Raw genomic sequence first — 20,063 nt, forward strand, 5'->3', positions numbered from 1 at the left:
GAGCCTATCTTCTAAAGCAGGGGTCTTCAAACTTGGCCCTTTTATGACTTGTGGACTTCAACTCCCAGAATTCCTCAGCCAGCCTGTCTGGCTAAGGAATTCTGGGAGTTGAAGTCCACAAGTCACAAAAGGGCCAATTTTGAAAACCCCTGTTCTAAAGCGTTGGCTATTCCCCTCAGCTTGGTGTCAAAATTTGATGAGTTCCCATTTTATCCCTTCATCTGTTGATGAGAATGGGCCTAAAGACAGAACCCTACTGCATCCTTCCCTCCATGTCGATATGATTACATGTTGAATGGGATTGGTCAGCCAGTTACCAATCCAGCTGGTGGTGATGCTATCTATACCACGTTTTTCTATCTTACCAAGAAGTAGCCTGTGGTCAAAATGCTTTACTGAAGTCCAAGTATACTATATCCAACACATTTCCTTGGTTTGTTAATGTAGTCACTTTATTAAAGAAAGCAATACAGTTTGTTTTGCATGACTTGCTTTTAACAACCTATGCTGACTTCTATTAATCAGCTTTTTCATTTCTAGGTGCTCACAAACCAGTTCTTATCTTTCCCAGGATCTTCCCAGATATTGATATCAGGCTGATTGGTTTCTAGTTTCCTGGGTCCATTTTTTCCTTTTTGAAAATTGGAACCACATCAGCTCTTTTCCAGTCCTCTGATAATTCCCTGGTGATCTAGGATTTTTGAAATGTATGGTTAAATGGTTCCGAAATCATGTCTGCCAGTTCCTTTTAACATTTTAAGATTTTTGTTATCTTTTCCAGTTCCCTCTCTTCTTTTCTGCTGCCTCCAGGTGCTGCCATCTCCACTATCCAGACTTCTTTGTTTTTCTTATAGACACTGATTAAGTCTAGCATGTTCTCTGGTTTGTGTCTGTCTGTTTGAAGTGCAAAGTCCCAGAGCACTTGAGCGTCTTCATTTTCTATTATTTTCTCTATTTTATGATCCCACCAGTTTTTGCTTGCAGGCAATTGTTATTTCTGGCAGATCTTCCAATGCATCATTATTGCTATTTTATCGTACCATTGTTTGCCGTCAGTCTGTGCAATCTTGCAACAGCTAAGCAGGTGGTCCACTGTTTCTTCGGCTTTTCTGCAGAGGCAGCACTTGCTGTTGTTGCTGTTTTCTCCATTCTGGCTTTGTAGGGATTTGTTCTTAAGGCTTGGTCTTGTGCAGCCAGAATTAGGCTCTCTGTTTCTTTCTTCAACTTTCCTGCTCTTGGCCACTGCCAGGTCTTGTTATTATCTGCCTTACCTGTTATTTACCTGTATTTAATGCACTAGCTATGTAATACTGTATCTTCCCACATCCTCTTCTGTTCTTCATTTGGTCCTTTTGGTCTCTCCAGTATTCGGCAAACTTTCCTGGTGTACTAGTCCATCTTCTTCACTGTCCTTCAGGTATTCTTCCAATGCACTTTTTTCAACCATGTGATGTACTTGTAAGACTCCATGCCTACCCACTGTCTTTGGTAAGAGTTTGTCAACATTGCTCTGAAGATGAAGGGAAAGATTCACTGTCTTTACTTTTCTAGGCTTCCTATCCATTTTTATTATTATGATAGGATAGCTGTTTATTTCTGTCAACCAGAAAAACTTGCCATGTCCCTTCCACGGAACTTTGACTATGGGCTTATTTACTGGTAACAGAAATGCAGATAATTTAATGAAGAGAAGGACGAGGGGGGACTTGATAGAAGTGTTCCAGTATCTCAGGGGCTGCCATAAAGAAGAGGGAGTCAAGCTATTTTCCAAGGCGCCTGAAGGCAGGACAAGAAGCAACGGGTGGAAACTAATCAAGGAGAGAAGCAACCTAGAACTCAGGAGAAACTTCCTGACAGTGAGAACAATTAACCAGTGGAACAACCTGCCTCCAGAAGCGGTGAATGCTCCAACACTGGAAGTTTTTAAGAAGAGACTGGACAGCCATTTGTCCGAAATGGTATAGGGTTTCCTGCCTGAGCAGGGGGTTGGACTAGATGACCTTCAAGGTCCCTTCCAACTTTATTATTATTATTATTATTATTATTATTATTATTATTATTATTATTATTATTATTATTATTATTATTATTATTATTATTATTATTATTATTATATCCCATTATTTGGCTGAAGGAATGAAAGCCCAGTGTTGGAGCACCCACACACAAGGAAAGTTCTTAAATCCAGCATCTCAATCAGAATAGAGATGGAAGGGACCTTGGAGGTATTCTAGTCCAATCCCCTATCCACGCAAGAACTCTAGAATGGTAAGTTGAATCTAAGCTGGCCTGTAAGCACATGCCAATAAATTGCTCACCACTATTTTCCTGCCTTTGAAAAAGTAACCATTTTCCTCTTATCATCCATTATGTACCATATCCTTTTACATTGCAAATCTGAGAATAGGAATACAGAGGAACTCTTTCTCTTTTTTTAACAAATGTGACTTACTTTCAGCACAACCATAGAGAAAACAGGAGAGAAATACAATAAATACATCAACTCCAGTAACAATAATACTAATAGTCCTCTGTTAACAATGGTAATTGGGACCAAGAACTCCATCGCTAAGCAATCTTTGTAAAGTGCAATAGCACTTGATCACAGCTGAGCAACAGAATAACAGAGTTGGAAGGGACCTCAGAGGTCTTCTAGTCTAACCCCCTGCTCAAGCAGGAGACCCTATACCAGTGATGGCGAAACTTTTAGAGACTGTGTGCCCAAACTGCAACTCAAAACCCACTTATGCATCGTCGAGTGCCGGGTGGGTGTGGCCCATTGGATGGGCGTGGCCCATTGGGTGGACGTGGCTCATTGGGTGGACGTGGCTCATTGGCTGGGCATGGCTGCAGTGGTAACGCCAGACTGGGTGGGACTAAAAAGTTCAATCAATCAATTCCAACTTTGCAAGATCTTTTTTTTTTCCCGTGAGAAGTTGAAATTGACTGATTGAACCTTTTTTTTTTTTTTGCACACGGCGGCGGAGGCCTAAAGCGAAAAGGTTTTATAAAACCCAGCTGAAGGCCTAGGACTGGGGCGACGGCGCACGTGCCCACAGAGAGGGCTCTGAGTGCTGCCTCTGGCACCCATGCCATAGGTTGGCCACCACTGCCCTATACCATTTCAGACAAATTATTTTCCAATCTCTTCTTAAAAACCTCTAGTGTTGGAGCACCCACCCACAAGGAAAGTTCTTAAATTCAGCATCTCAATCAGAATACAGCTGGAAGGGACCTTGGAGGTCTTCTAGTCCAACCCCCTGCTCACGTAGGAGATCCTATACAATTTGAGAGAAGCGGCTGTCCAGCGTCTTTTTAAAAACCTGCAGTGATGAAACACCCACAACTTCTGAAGGCAAGCTGTTCCAGTGATTGTTTTCACTGTTAGGAAATTTCTCCTTAATTCCAGGTTGCTTCTCTCCTTGATTAGTTTCCATCGTTTCTTGCATTCTGGTGCTTTGGAAAATACGTTGACCACCTCTTCTTTGGGGAAGCCCTTCAAATACTGGAATATTATCATGTCACCCCTAGTCCGTCTTTTCTCTAGACTAGTCTTACCCAAATTCTGCAACTGTTCTTCATGTTTTAGTCTCCAGGTCTTTAATCATCCTAGTTGCTCTTCTCTGCACTTTTTCTAAAGTCTGAACATGTTTTTTTATAATATAGTGACCAAAAGTGGATGCAATATTCCAGGTCTGGTCTTACTAAGGATTTATAAAGCGTACTAATGCTTCACGTGATTTTGATTCTATTTTGTATAAATCCTGTTTATACAACCCAGGATTGCATCAGCTTTTTTGGCTGCTGCGACACACCGCTGACTCATATTTAAGTGTTCCAAGGACTCCAAGGTCCCTCTCACAGTTACTGTTTTTTCATGTAATCTGTACTTGGACCTTTGGTTTTTCCTGCCTAAATGTAAAATCTTGCTTTTCTTAGTTGCTTTTCTTTACAACAGTAGTTCTAATTGCAATTGTTAGGTAAATGACTGCACGCTTGTTAGACACAACATCATATGATTGCCATTTGTGATCTGCCAGTTTCTCTATTGACTTTGCTTATCAAAAGCCAGCAGTGAAGGTTGCAAATGGCAATTAGGTCACCAAAGGAGGATGACTGTAATTGAAAGCCTGATTGCCAAGTGCTCAAACTGCAATAATGTGACCACAGGGATGCTGTGATGGCTGCAGCGATAGAGTCTCTTCGTTCACCACCACCGTAATTTCAGTTGCTAAATGAATGGTTGTTCACCAAGGACTGCTTGTCATCAAAGCTTATCCCTTAATAGAATTGTGTACATCAAGAGAATTGATTATGTGCCATGAAGTTGATATCGATTCTTAATGACCAAATAAATGGACTTTTCCAGGACGATCTGTCCTCAGCTGGTCTCTTTAGCTGTTCCAATAGTGCACAGATTCCTGCTGAAATTGAGTCCATTCATTTTCCTGCTAGATGTAGGAAAGAACAAGGCTGAGCCTGAGGGCAGGGTCAAAGGCATCATAAGTTTGGAGTCACTATGCTCCTAGAAGAGACCTAAGGCCACCCCTTCCCCATGAATTATGTTGACTCTTATCCAGCACCAGTTTGCCTTTTCCATTAGTAGATCAGCTTCTTGTATATAGGTAGCATTAAAATAAACTCGTACTCCTTTTGAACTCTGTCCCAGCTCCAAGTTCCTTGCGCCTGACATGAGTTGTTCTCTTTTTCATTCCATATTTCCCAACATGATAAAACTTCTCAAGAAAGCTGGGTGTTTGCATAATGTATCCAAAGTATGATACAGGGAGTCCTCGACATAGGACTACAATTGAGCCCCAAATTTATGTTACTAAGTGAGACATTTATTAAGTGACTTTTGCCCCATTTCACAACCTTTCTTGGCACGGTTGTTAAGTGGATCACTGCAGTTAAGTTAGCAATACAGATGTTAAGTAAATCTGGCTTTCCCATTGTTTTTGCTTGTCAGAAGGTCACAAAAGGTGATCATATGATCCCAGGACACTGCAATCGTCATAAATATGAGTCAGTTGCCCAGCATCTGAATTTTGATCACATGACTGTGGGAATGCAACAATGGCCTAAAGTGTGGGAAATGGTCATAAGTCACTTTTTTCCACTGCTGTTGTAACTTCGAACGATCGCTAAACAAACTGTTGTAAGTCGAGGACTACCTGTAAATTTTGAGCCTGGTCATTGGTGTCTCAAGTAAGAATTATGGGTTGATTTATTCTGTAATCCAATTCTTTATTTTCTTGGCTATCCTTGGTAGCTCAGGAATCTACCTCATCAAGACCATTTTAAAGAATCAATACTCTTTTTACTTTTTCTTCAGAATCCAACTTTTGCTTCCACAGAATGTCACAGGGAAAACTGCTGCTTGGATGATTGTGAACTTTGAAGGTATAGATCAGGGATAGTCAACCTTGGCTCTTTTATGACTTGTGGACTTCAATTCCCAGAATTCCTGAGCCAGCTAACCTAAGGTGGCTCAGGAATTCTGGGAATTGAAGTCCACGAGTCATAAAAGAGCCAAGGTTGACTCCCCTGGTATAGATGCAACTCAGCATCTGAGTATCTTTTCCAGGGCATTCACTGCTGCCATTCTAAATGATGGCCTACAGAAACATGCTGGTAATTACTTCCTTTAATGTTCATAGCTAATCCAAATGGCAGGAGCTATCTATTATTTCAGCATCTTCATTATCAATTCTGTTGTTAATCTGTTGTCTTTAATTTGATCTTCTTTATATTTCATTTTAGTTCCATTTTTTACTGTGCTCCTTGATTTTCAATACTGTGGCTTCCTGCCCAGTGTATAAGTTCCACATGAGGAGAATGAGATCTCCATTTTATTAAGTACATTCCACAGCTGGATATTAGCAACACAATTAAAGGTCTTTCCATAATCAATAAAGTACGTATTTGTTTTCAGTATTTTACAGTTTCTCAATTATCCAGTGTGCTTCAGCAATAATGTCTGTTTTTCCTCAGTTTTTTTTTTGCTAAAACCAGCATTAATATCTGGCATCTCCCTTTCCACATATGGTCTTAATCTACAGTGGACAATCCTATGCATTTTTTTTAGCTAGCAGGTGAAATTGGGAATATTGTACAATAGTTTACACACCCTGTTAAGATTCTTTTTTGAATACTGGTATGCAGACTGACTTTTTCCAATGTTTGGCCATTGTGTTTTTCTCCACATTTTCTGGCATAATTTGGTTCAAACCCTTATTAATTCTTCATTCATTGTTTGCCAGTAAACACCATGTTTCAATAATATTGAAAAAAACTTTTTCAGTAATTGAAAATATCTCAGGTTTCACTTGGCTTAAAGCTAGATTTCTAACCCAGTGAGATTTAATCATGATCAACTTAACTCCCATTGTTTTCCAAAATGTCTATTCATGTATCAGCATTCTATGCATACTACGATTTTTATGAGTTACATTTTGTTTATTTTCTATCCTTTCATATATATGCAACAGATGCTTAGAGCAGATAGTAACAGGGAACTGTGTAGCAATCTTGAAAGTCAAAGAAACAAATGAATAAGAACCCAGAACTATTTTATTCATTTATTTCTTGGTTTTCAAGATTGTGAAGGCATATGTGGTAATTATATTAAAGGATAGCAAATACATGAAGTATAACTCATAATATGCATAGAACCCTGATAAATCAGTTAATAATTACTGATTCCTAGAAACCAGGGGGGGAAGCAAGCAAGTTTTATTATGTACTTACAGCATTTGCATTGCCTCCAACTTGCATGCACCTCAGTTGAAACCATGACCAGTTTGAGTCTAATTCTGTAGATCTAAAACCAAAAAATAGAAATAGTTTCTGAGGTACCTTTTAATAGCAATAATACTTAGATTTATATACCACTTCACAGTGCTTTACAGAGCTCTCTAAGCAGTTTAAAGAGTCAGCCTATTGCCCCCAACAATCTGGGTCCTCATTTTACCGACCTTGGAAGGATGGAAGGCTGAGTCAACCTTGAGCCTGTGAGACTCAAACTGCCCAACTGCTGACAGTCAGCAGTCAGAAGAATGAGCCTGCAATACTGCACTCTAACTATTGCACCATTACGGCTCCTTTTTTAAAAAACAACAAAGCAGCGTATCTTTTGAAATGCACCAAAAACAACAAGGAGACTTGGGGGGGTGTATGTTAGAAATAAAACAAAAGCCAAAGAGGATGTATACCCATTGAAAAAAAAAGGTAGTTAATTGTAATGAGCCACGGTGAGAAGACAGAACTTTTTAACTTTTCAATTTTTCAACTGTCCTTGCACAGAAAGAAAATGGAGGGCTAGGAAACTCTCAGCTTAGATCTATACAGGACAAGTTCCTCAAACACATGATCAAATAATAGCAAGTATTTGGATAGGCATGCTACAATTAACCGGAGTCAACAATTCATGCCAGACCAACTTCTCTTTCTTTGGTAGAATTACTACAGTAGTTCAGTAGATTAGGAGAATATCAAAGACAATACATATGGAGTATAACAAAAGTTTTCAAGATAATGCCTCGTGATATTTTTCTTCATAAAATGGTAAAGTATGGGCCAAGTGCACTACTTGGTATTAAACGTACTCACAACTGAGTGAATGATCACACCTACAGTAAGAATACTCTTCAATCTAAAAGGAACTCGGTGTTGAGTGTTTTAGGTCAACATTTTTTTAGCCATGATTTGAGTGAGAAGGTTAAGGAGGATGGATGATACAAAATTAGAAAGGGAAATTATATAGATGATTACAATGAAATATGGTTTTTCTTTATTGAAACTGTTGTAGAGATGCAATATAGATGTTTGAAAAGAGCCCAGAGACACTTAAGTGAGATGGGAGGTATAATAAATAAATAAACAAATAAAGCAAACGAACACTATATAATCATATACACAAATAAATTTATACCGTGGTTATTTTGTTCTCCTTTTTTCTTTCTTTTTTCTATCATCTTTTTCCTCATTCCATTTTGTTAAATAAATAAAAGCCATGAAACAAGATCCCAAAAGATCTAGAGTGGCTTGAGGTACGGAGTGAAATGAGTAGAATGGAATTTGACATAGAGAATTTAAAGTCCTGTATCTTTGATAGGAAAAATGTGAGGCTCTGGGTATCCTTATCAACACAAATTTAACATTAAATCGGAAGTGTGATGCTTTTGCTAAAAACAATTGCTGTCTTGGCACGTATTAACAGAAATATAACTCCACATCATAGAAAAAAAATGGTTCCACTCCATTTTGCTTTGGCCAGATTTTATTTGGAATACGGGGTCCAGTTCTGAACATCATAGTTGAAAAGGGACAGTTACAGATTAGAACCCTCAAGACGTGGTTGTTCCAGTAAGCGGGACTGGCCTAGGGGATTTTATAGGGGTTTTAATTACTTTTAAATTTGACATTTTCAAATATTTCATTTTAATCAAATTTTAACTAGGTGTAATTTGTTAGCTTTTTATCATTTGTCAGCCGCCCTGAGTCCGAAAGGAGAAGGGCGGGATATAAATACAATAAATAAATAAATAAATAAATAAATAAGTTCAGAAGTGGATTGCCCATATGGTGAACAGCCTGGAAATCAAGCTCTGTGTAGAATGGTTAAGGATTTGGGAAGGAAGCTATAATACTGGTAGACGTCGACTTATGACCACAGCTAAGCCCAAAATTTCTGTTGCTAAGTGAGACATTTGTTAAGTGAATTTTGTCCCATTTAACGAACCTTCTTGCCACAGTTGTTAAGTGAATCACTGCAGTTAAATTAGTGACACTGTTGTTAAGTGAATCTGGCTTCCCCATTGACCTTGTTGATCACAAGGCCATGAAAGGTGATCAGATGACACTATGACCGTCATAAAATATGACTCAGTCGCCAAGCGTCCAAATTTTGATCCCATGACCATGGAGATGTAGCAACGGTCATAAGTGTGAAAAACTGTTAACAAGTCACTTTTTTCAGTGCTGTTGTAACTTTGAATGGTTGTAAGTCGAGGTCTTTTTTACTACCCCAGATGCAAGACAAGAAGTGGATCTTTTCATCACAATTTAATTAATTAAACGGAACTGAGCAGGGGAACAGGTTGGTTATACCTTTAATACTTAATACTGAAAAGGTTTATAAGGAATCAAGCATCTCTGAATGCTGGCTGCATGATTTTTGAAAATACTTCTTGTCCCAGGACAAGAAGAGACAGGAAAGAGATAAGATATGCAAAAAGCATTATTGGCATATGTTTTCTGGAAAGAAATGAAGTAATATTCATCCTGATGCAGAGCCAATAAATTACAGAAAATATTTTAAAACCTAAATAGACAATTGCAGAATTATCGCCCAATGAGTAAGTGAACATTCAACTTTACAGGAATTGGATTGTCAAACAAAAATAGCCAATCTTGGGAAAGCTACTGCTATATTTGAAACATAAACTTCACCAATTGTACTTGGAAACAATGAGTAGAGGATCGTTCTTTATCAGATCTGCAGAGCAACACTAAAGTTGAAGATATTGTAATTTATGAAGAGAGCTGCAACTTACTATTCAAAGGAGTTAAGGCATAAAAGCCCTAAGATAAAATAGATATTAGATACTAGTAGAGCTAACAAATGCAAATATGTTAAGAGCAAACAAAAACTATGGGAACAGATATTTTAGAGCAGTGGTTCTCAACCTTTTTAATGCCGCGACCCCAACCGGTCGTAAGTCGAGGACTAAACCGGTCGTAAGTCGAGGACTACCCAACCGGTCGTAAGTCGAGGACTAAACCGATCGTAAGCCGAGGACTACCCAACCGGTCGTAAGTCGAGGACTTTCCCTGCCCAGGAGCGCCGCGCATGCGTGGTTCCGCCCCCTGCGCTGGCCGAGATGTAGCTGGCAAGCGGCAGAGATGGAGCAGGCCGACCACCAGCTGGCCCAGCCCAAGGGAGGTAAGGCACCCACCGGAAAAGGGGGAAAAAAATGGCAGACAAAAAAAATGGCAGACAAAAAAAATGGCGGACAGCCTTGCTTGGCGACCCCCGTGAAATGGTTGATCGACCCCAAATGGGGTCCCGACCCACAGGTTGAGAACCACTGTTTTAGAGTGACCAAAATCAGTTAACTAAACTTTAGCTTGAAAATGAAATTGTCATATAATATTCTATATTTTGAAATTCATGTAAGGTGTACATTCATGAAAGATGTGCCAGATTATTTCTATTTATTTAGTATCGGTGCTCAATAAAGATAGCTAACAGGAACAAGAGACAGTTTCAAACCAAGAAGCTTCTTTTCTACAAGATGAGGAAACATATATGTACATATAGATACAAAAACTCGGGAAAATATCCCCAAACAATGAACCACATACATTACTAAACGAAATGCTTACCGAACGAAACTCAAGTGAACTCCAAGTGAGCGATGAGTCCCAGAGCAGTCAATACAGAGGAAAACGCCATATGTTATGCTTGCCCAGCTTGGATTTTTTGCTCCACAGTCAAAACATAACTAGAAAACAGCCACAATTTAACTGTTATTACTCAGTATACTTTTGTCTCCTAAATAAGTATGATCTGCAAAATGCACATAGAATACAAATATCACTCATCAATTTAGCTGCTACTTAGGTACAACATTCATGAAATGTTACTTTTAAGAATTCAAATCAAATAAATGGAATTTAGGTCCAACTGAAAGTTATTTATTTATTTATTTATTCATTCCTTCATTCAATTTCTATAATGGTAATAGTAACTAAGCTCTAGTTAAGTCCAACTAAAATCAAGGATAAGAAAGTTTAACAAACTGGATGTAGACCACTGTAGGAAAGCCATGTTTGTTTATGGTGGCATAAAATCAGGAGTCTGGTGGCACCTTTTCCAACTAATAAGTTATTTTAAAATACTAGAAGCTTTTGAGTGTTGGGAAAGATGCTACAAGACTCTTGGTGCACCAAGATTTTTTAAACAACATTAAACACTTATTGTATTAAGTGAACCAACTAATTAACCTACCTACAAGGTTGCTTCTGTGTACAACGAGGTAAGGGAAGTAACAAATAATAAAATCTGACATTTACAATATTGACAATATTTTTAACCTATACAGGTAGCCCTTGTTTAGTGATTGCCTTGTTTAGTGACCATTTGCAGCTATGATAGTGATGAAAAAGTAACATTAAGACCAATCTTTAAATTTACAACTATCTGTAAAGGTCTTCAAAGCAAAGGAAAGCTAAAATCAGGTGTTAAGCATAGTCACAGTTTCACTTAATGAAACAAGGGTTATCTATAAAACTCAAGTGGCCTGTATTTCTGTTGTTGCACCTCTTGGAAATTCCTAAGAGTGCACAGATAGATGAATGGATGGATGGATACAGACTCAGACATAAATGTTTACAAAACCTAACATATCAGTATGTTGTCTGCAAGAGAAATAATTCTAAACTATTCAAACAATGATTTGAAATTGCAGGGATGGCAAGAAGTTAACTAACCACCCTGATTAACTGCAAGATTTCTCCAATAAATTATGTATTTCTCTATAATTAGGCTGCAGGTCAGAAAAATGAAAACTATGCCCAAAATGATTTGATGCAGCATTCAATTCCCGCTAACCTGTAATGCAGTGGTTCTCAACCTTTTTAATGCCGCGACCCCCAACCGGTCGTAAGTCGAGGACTAAACCGGTCGTAAGTCGAGGACTACCCAACCGGTCGTAAGTCGAGGACTTTCCCTGCCCGGGAGCGCCGCGCATGCGTGGTTCCGCCCCCTGCGCCGGCCGAGGCGTAGCTGGCAAGCGGCAGAGATGGAGTAGTCCGACCACCAGCTGGCCCAGCTCAAGGGAGGTAAGGCACCCACCGGAAAAGGGGAAAAAAATGGCGGACAGCCTTGCTTGGCGACCCCTGTGAAATGGTCGATCGACCCCAAATGGGGTCGCGACCCATAGGTTGAGAACCGCTGCTGTAATGGATATAATGACTATAGCAGTATTTTTCTAAGAAACATACACAAAATAGGATCATGATTTGGTAAAACATATTGACTTAGATTTATTTTATTTATAAAATTTATTGGCCGTCCACCTTATTATAGGTTAACACTGGGCAGCTTACATCTTAGTTAAAACATAAAATGTTAAAATCAAGCATTACAGCCAAGGACACAAGGGAGGGTGAAGGGAGGGGGGAATCTGTTAGTACTCATTTCCATTGCACTGATCACCCACTGAGGCCCCAAGCTGACTGGCACAGTCACGTCTTTAGACCCTTACAAAAAGATATAAAGGTTGGGGCCAAACTTATATGGGGGGGCAAGATGTTGCAGAGGGCAGGAGCAACAGCAGAGAAGGCCCTCCTCCTGGACCCCACCAGCTGGAATAATTGGGCTGAAGGGACTCGCAGCATGGTACAGGCCAATCCCAATGGGATGATAGGTCCCTCAAGTAGACGTCCCTCAAGATACACTGTTGCATCATGTTAAGCTATTCTTACTTTCCAACAATTGCATACGAACATATGTTTCAACCAACATTAAAATGGCACAGAATAGGAAGACTTTACAGTCTTGGATTATTTCAAAAGCAAAGCAGGGTAAGCCTGATTAGCCCTGGATGCAAGACCATCACAGATCTCAAGGCTATAAGCTAGTGGGAAGTTAAAATAATTCTTGAAACAGTACCGGATCATTTTTGTACTTGACCCAGATAACCACATGTTATAGAATCACTAGGAACTGCATTTGATTTTAAGAAGACACTACTTTTATATAAGATACTATTTAAAGAACCTAATCAAAGTATCTCCCATAACAAGCATGTTTACATTTTTTGTAAACTTGATTTACTGTATATACAGCATTAAGTTCCTTGCTTAATTAGTGGAAAAAATTCTGAAACATGCTCAAAATGAGCATGTTGTTTCAAAGTTATTTTCACAGAATACAAGGGGATGGAATACTTGATACTTCAATAACCTAATAAAAATAATTTATATCTAAATATTCAGAAGCAAACAGAAATACCTTAAGATAAACTGGCACTGAAGCTTGCATTGCAAAAAGAGTTATTTCTTTTGACATACATACACTGAAAAGCCATTTTCAGTCAACTCATCAAATTCCAGCTTAAAATTAAAGAGTACATTCCACACAGTGATTTAAACATATGCTACTAGAATTGACAAAGAAAGGAACTTTGAACTTGGATTCCAGCATGGAGCAAGTGACATTTAACATTACTCAAAAATGATATGGCTAGTAAAGATTTAAATATGCTGTAAAGCATTCTCCCATAGTACCACCACCACCACCAAAAATCATTAAAATGTTTTTGCCTTGAATTAATATTATTCTATCTTCAAGCCAGAGAAAGCAGAAAAGCAGCATGTTCTCATGAGTATGTTATTATATTAAGTGATTCCTTGCAAATGAATACTCATCAGAATGTGAGACGGTTAAATGATGGAAGCATCTCACAATATATACTGGGGCCACAAATTAACAGTATTGAAGTGCAACAGTCCTGAGTGAGAAAATAAAGACATCTACGCCAGGAAGTCTCAGGGTTTTTAAAAATTAAATACTGGTGGGGTGTAAATCTGGTCTGGAAGATTTAGTCATTATATGGGGAAACCACTGTGACACAATAGTCAAGTCTTCTTCTAGAAGTAGAGATCTGGGTTCAAATCCACTCTCGTGCAGAAGCTGGCTGACTTGGGCCAGTTTGCTACTGTGATTTTATTGAAATATTTTTTTCATATAGCTGAGACAAAATTCCCTTTAGATGCAGCTGAAATAACAGGCATGATCCCAGTCTCAGTATTATTATGCAAGGCGTTTTTCTCTTGGAGGACATGAGTGGGGCTGGCACCAATGTCTTCATACAGCCACCTTGCAAGGTGCGGAGACATGGACTGGCTTAAAGTCTCCTGGAAGACCTACCTGAATGGGGACTTGCCTCTCCCAAAGTCAACATCCAAACCTGTATCGTTATTTGCAGAAAAGTAATCGAATGATACTGATGGTTTTGTGGATACATCCCTATCGTTCTCATTATAGTGCTAGAGAAGTGGTTAGCCACTGTCTTCCCAGATGTGGTTTTTTTTTTCGATTTCCAAGTGCAGAATTCCTTACAGCCCCATCCAAATATTAACAACTCTTATTTATAAACTTTTTTTTTCCCCAGTAAAGCAGGAATCCTGTAAACTGATGAATCCATCCAGGCAATCAATCCTCTGGGAACAATCTGCCTTCTTCAGGGATGTCTCTCTCCGCAATCTCCAATCTGCAGGTTTCCTGGAGGTCTCCCATCCTCCCTCCCTCCCCTCTCAGGGTAAACACGCTTGGCTTCCCGGCCCCACACACAAAACCGCACGCGCACGAACTCCGCCTCTCGCCGTCTTGCAACGTGTCACTCGGAAGCCTGCGCTCGCTTCCTACGTACCTTGTTCGTGGGAATGGCGCGGAGCCGCTTGAAAACAGTCCCCAAATCTTGCTTGCTAGGGTCGCACATCCCTCCAACGCCCCTAGTTTGGGTCTTCGCCGGGCACGCTGCCCTTCCAAACAATACCACTCCTCCTCCCGCTGCTGCTGCTGCTGTTGCTGTTGCTTTCGCCGCTGCCAGACCGGCGGAAACAGAGACGTCCACGCAGGCGCTCTTAGCACCAGGAACCAGACAAGATTTCGCCTCCCGGGGGCGGAGCCCTGGCGCGCGGCCCCAGGTCGCGGAGCTAACGAGCGAGCCAGGCGGACGCGCAGGCCCCTGCAGCTGATTTGTCCGCTGCGGATTGGAGGGCGTCCCTCGGACTCACCCACCCCCCACCCCCCCCGCGCGTGATACAAGAGCCGTCCCGTTGCTAGGAGAGCTTGGAGGACGCAGGACGAACGCGGGAGGCGGCGCAGGTCACGTTAGCTGCGCTGCGCTGCGCTGCGCTGCGCTGCGCTGCGCTGGCTTGAGAGCATTGATGGATGGTTGGGGGGGGGGACGAAGGGGCGAGAGGAAGACAGACGGCGAGGGGGGGGGATGTCGGTTTGTCTAAAAGCGGTAGCTTGGCTTATCTTGAGTTCTGGCACCGTGGTTAGATCGATTGGTGTTGGGGAAGAGCAGCAGAAAAACCCCGGACAGTAGCTGACCTCGACAAGTTCCGGAAAGGGGGCAGGCGTTCTCCAGCGGTCGAGTTCAGCTTGGGAGAAAGAAACGGGACAACTCGCTGCGGGGACAATGCAATAATTAAATGAAATTATTTAAAATGGTTAAATTATTTTAATTTTTGTCATTCACGTTTCAGTTCGTCATTCCTTTGCCATCCTTTCTTTCATGATGCTATTCCACTACAGGTAGTCCTCGACGTATGACCACAATTGAGCCCAAAGTTTCTGTTGTTAAGTGAGACATTTGTTAAAAGTGAGTTTTGCCCCATTTCATGACCTTTCTTGCCACAGTTGTTAAGTGAATCGCTGCAGTTGATGAATTAGTAGCACGGTTGTTAAGTGAATCTGGCTTCCCCACTGATTTTGCTGGTCAAAAGGTTGCAAAAGGTGATCACGTGACCCCGGGGTTGCTATAACCGTCATAAATGGGAGTCAGCTGTCAAGCATCTGAATGTAAATCACGTGACGATGGGGAGGCTGCAACAGTCGTAAGTGTGAAAAATGGTCATAAGTCACTTTTTTCACTGCCATTGTAAGTCGAGGACTACCTGTATTTCTTTGATATTAGTATAATTCTTGTCCCATGGCAAGTTGGCTGTGGCGAATTGTCACAGAGCCTTGGGAGAGGGCTTCAGTGTGCACTTTGTGTACTTTCCCCCCCCCAAGAATGCCAGCTGACTAAAAAGCGGGGTGGGTAGGCTTGTGGGCCTCTTGGCTAACCTTGAAAATCTGCCCTGAAGGGAACTTGGAGCTGAACCTTTGCAGGATTGGAACGTAAGATAAGTCAGTATTGTTTGCGATATTATCATAGGCTGGAAGACAACAGTAGCAAACGACTTCTGGATTGTTGTCAAGAGAGTGTTCCTGAAATCACTGGGACTTAAACTAAGTATAGGTAGTCCACAACTTACAAGTTGGTTTAATGACCATTGAGCGTTACAACAGCACTGAAGAATGTGATTTATGACTGTTATTCTAAGTCAGACATGTCAAACACAAGGCCCGGGGGCCGGATGCGGCCCGCAAAGTGGTTTCATGTGGCCCGCGAAGCCATCCTGGAAACAGTGAGGGAACGGCTCCCACTGCCTTGGCCCTGGCCCAGGCCGGCCAGGAGCCAATGTATAATTTTGTGGTGGCCATCTGTGCTGAAACACATTCAGTCTTAGTTCCACAAGGCCGTCTAGAAACAGCGAGGAACCAGCCCCCGCCGTGTCGGCCCCGCCCCCTGGGTGCATGCTGGGGAGGGGTCACCCTTTGTGAGGAATGAAGAAATGGACCATGCCTTGGCGCTTGCCCTGGTCCCACCCCCTTCTGCCAGAGACCCTCAGATCTGTCCCACTCCTGCCCAGGCCCCCACAGGCACCCTTGACGTGAATGATGTAGAGCTGGCCATGCCCACCCAGTAGACCACACCCGCCCCCCCCCGAGGGCAACCGCAATGCTGATGCGGCCCTCAATGAAATTGAGTTTGACACCCCTGTTCTAAGTTAAGACTTTTGCAGTATCCCCATGATCATGTCATCAAAATACAGATGCTTGGCAACTGGTTCATATTTTTGACCGTTGCTGTGTCCCAAGATCATGTGATCATCTTTTGCGACTTTCTGACAAGCAAAGTCAATGGGGAAGCCATATTCACTTAACAACCAGGTTACTAACTTATCAGCTGTATTGATTCACTTAACTGTGGCAAGAAAGCTCGTAAAATGGGGCAAAATTCACTTAACAAATGTCTCACTTAACAGAAATTTTGGGCTCAATTGTAGTCATAAATTAAGGACTACTTGTATTGCTAACTAAAACGAAACTTTCTAAACAATGTTTTAATTACTGCTCTTCTGAACAGAATAGAAATCAAATCATGGAATGATAAAATAAACAATGATAATCTTTGGTTGCCAACAAACATCCATTATGTATTTATATTTAGAGACTGCCACTCTCCCTCATAGAACGACTTTATATCCCATCTTTATTATTTTTATGCATAGCTCAAGGCTTTACTCCTGCCAGTGAGTTGTAGAGGAATGAATATACTTTTTATTTTAAAATAAGTAAACAACTACAAGTTTCAGTTATTCTTTAGAAGATAACCAACTTTGCTTGTTTAATGAAATACTGTAACTTACAAACAAGCAATATACAATAAAGCTTTCCCTAGAGGTTTTGTAACAAGGAATTTTTCTTTAAAAAAAACCCCTCATTATCAGATAAGTGTAGAGACAAATATTTCTGTACTTTGATATTTCCTTCCAGAGCTGCCCAGAACAACCTGTGACCTGTCTATATATACTACTAAACCTCTCATGTCTGTAATCTGTAACTGGGCAAAACAGTGCATCATAGGGCAACAATTTTTGAACCAAAATGTCTCAAATGGACTAACAGAATGTGTCCAAAATCCAAACCTATGACTCCTATGAGATTAAACTTGCCAAATTTCTGGTCGCTTTAGTGTTGCTATGCTACCACCCAGAGGTTCAGTAGACCGATCCCATCCTAGTCTTCTGGAGACCAGGTAGACCAACCTTACCATCAGCTACTGAAGTGCAGCCACTCATGGTCAAGCCAACAGGAAGATGCTTCCATTCCCTCTGCTTTTTTGCCCTGGGTCATTCTGTTTAGATAAGGAAATATCTCTGAAATGACCCAACAGGTCATGGTTATCTAGTATACTAGGAAAACATGTCTGAATGAAATGGTGCATCAGAGGGCAAAACATTTTCAACCAAGGTACCTGAAATGGGCTTATTTACAGAATGTGCCCAAAATCCAGGACCCGTGATTTCTGTGGAGTTGAAATCTGTCAAATTGTATAGAACATGACAAAAATCATAAAGCATTTTATGACATAATATAAAATGTTAGAAAACATTTTCTGTGGTCAAATCCTGATGCTTTACTGTGCTATACAATTCAACATCAGCTACTTTCAAGGCAGATACAGTACATCTCTGAATATTACACTGAATTTTAAAGAACTTTTCAAGTACACTAGAAATTCTGCATTGTTGAATTAAGCCTGATCAAAATTGGTAAGATTATGAAAGTGGGATTCTGCTGATGGAAGACTGAGCCTGAAGCGTTATTTGGTCTAGACCAGGGGTCTGCAACCTTGACAACTATGCTGGCTGAGGAATTCTGGGAGCTGAAGTCCACAAGTCTTAAAGTTGTCAAGGTTGCAGAGCCCTGGTCTAGCTTAGTTAGCTGACTAGCAAAACGTTCATCTATTTCCTCTGTTTGGTTGGGTAGCCTATAGTATACACCTAAGGCAATGTCATTTTTCCTCCTTTTATATTGACCCAAATGCATTTGAGATAGTTTTCATCATTGTTGTACTCTATTTCTGTAGAGGTGTAGTTATTTCTTATATAGAGAGCAACTCCATCTCCTCTTTTATTTGGTCTGTTTCTTTTAAATAATTTAAATCCCTCTAGCTGTGTGTTCCATTTGTGGGTTTTGTCCCACCAAGTTTCCGTAATGGCAACAATATCATATCTGCCCTCATTTACTTGGAAGCACACCCAGGGTTAGCCACAAAGAACTTAGATGCCTATACACTAATCCTCAAAGTTTAGGGAACAAACAGTGAACTTGAAGTACTAGTACACGAGGATAGGTATAATGTAGTTGACATTATAGAAACTTGATGGGACAAAACTCATGATTGGAATGTATTGATAGAAGGATACAAATTGTACAAAAGAAACAGACCTAACAAAAGAGGAGAGGGAATTTCATTATATGTTAGAGATCACCACAGAGTTGCATAAAACTATGGATGAAAGCCTGCTAAAAATGCTTATGGGTCAACATAAAAGGAAAAAACAACAGCATTGTCATGGGTCTATACTAGGCCACCCAACCAAGCAGAAGAAATAGATGAACTTTTTGCTAAGCAATTAACGAATGTATGTAGGAAACACACCACAGTAGTAATGGGAGACTTTAACTTCCCTGATATCAACTGGGAGACAAACTGCAGCAAGTAGGATTCCTAACCAACCTAGCTGACAACTTTGTTCTCCAAAAGGTAGACAAGGGAACTAAAGAAAAAGCTATGCTGGACCTAATTCTTACTAATGGAGAAGAAGTGATAGAGGGGGTTGAAATTGCCAGAACTTTGGATGAGAATCATGACGTCATATTAGAATTCAATATAATGCAAACACAAGCAACAGAACATAATCCAACCAGTGTTTTTTAAACTTTAAAAAAGCTGATTTTAACAAACTCAGAGCTTCAGAAGGATCCTATGGATGAAAGAATTGTCATTTAGAATAAAAGTATCTAGTTAATTCTTACCAAGTAGAAATACTAAGGATAGCCTTCCATCACCATATGTGATGGGCACACCATATGTGAGCAGAAGTCAATGCTTTTCCATTAGAGTGTGAATCATCCCAAATGGTGGCACTTGGAATGGTGGAAAAGATAGGCCTGTTTCACAGAGCTTTTAGCCTGCGATTTTAACTGGAAAGTTGCCTCAGATTGTCAGGAAAAGTGGAACGTTGGTAGATTTCATATTATGCGTTGGTTCATTATTTTACTGGTTATATTGTAATCAGCTGTTTACAAAAATCAATAAATTGGCATAAAAATGCAAAAGTCTCATTTCAGGATATTTATATTTTAACATGCCACATTAGCAGTACTCCATATATAAGGGGATTTGTATTTAAGTGAAGGCACCTTTTACCACATTACCACATTCTTTTACCACATGCTTTACTCAGACTAGTCATTCTGCATCTAGTAGCTTGAAGAAATAGATTTAATTTCTCTCGGTATAATCCAGAGAAAATAAAAATACAGTGTTTATGATTAAAAAAATATATAGACTTTATGTGGTACTAAAATTTTGTTCATTTTTTTTATTTTTAAAATAGTGTACTGTCAAAAATATTCTGGACTA

At 40.2% G+C, this 20,063-nt stretch overlaps 1 protein-coding gene across 3 annotated transcripts in view; it reads right to left on the reverse strand.

The window, feature by feature from the left end:
• ARFGAP3 (ADP ribosylation factor GTPase activating protein 3) overlaps positions 1-14,665 on the reverse strand; it is a 42,293-nt gene extending 27,628 nt beyond the window's left edge. For all 3 annotated transcript variants that reach the window (XM_015823536.1, XM_015823528.1, XM_015823520.1), the window contains exons 1-3: positions 14,442-14,665; positions 10,390-10,508; positions 6,751-6,823 (exon numbers count right to left, since the gene is read on the reverse strand). In XM_015823536.1, the coding sequence (XP_015679022.1) occupies positions 6,751-6,823; positions 10,390-10,508; positions 14,442-14,510 (261 nt within the window). In that variant the 5' untranslated portion in view covers positions 14,511-14,665. The remainder of the gene's footprint in view (positions 1-6,750; positions 6,824-10,389; positions 10,509-14,441) is intronic.
• Positions 14,666-20,063: the final 5,398 nt, after the last annotated feature.

The sequence above is a fragment of the Protobothrops mucrosquamatus genome, unplaced genomic scaffold (genome assembly GCF_001527695.2).
Source record: "Protobothrops mucrosquamatus isolate PMUCROS unplaced genomic scaffold, P.Mucros_1.0 scaffold_178, whole genome shotgun sequence".
In the NCBI taxonomy this organism is placed as follows: Eukaryota; Metazoa; Chordata; class Lepidosauria; order Squamata; family Viperidae; genus Protobothrops; species Protobothrops mucrosquamatus.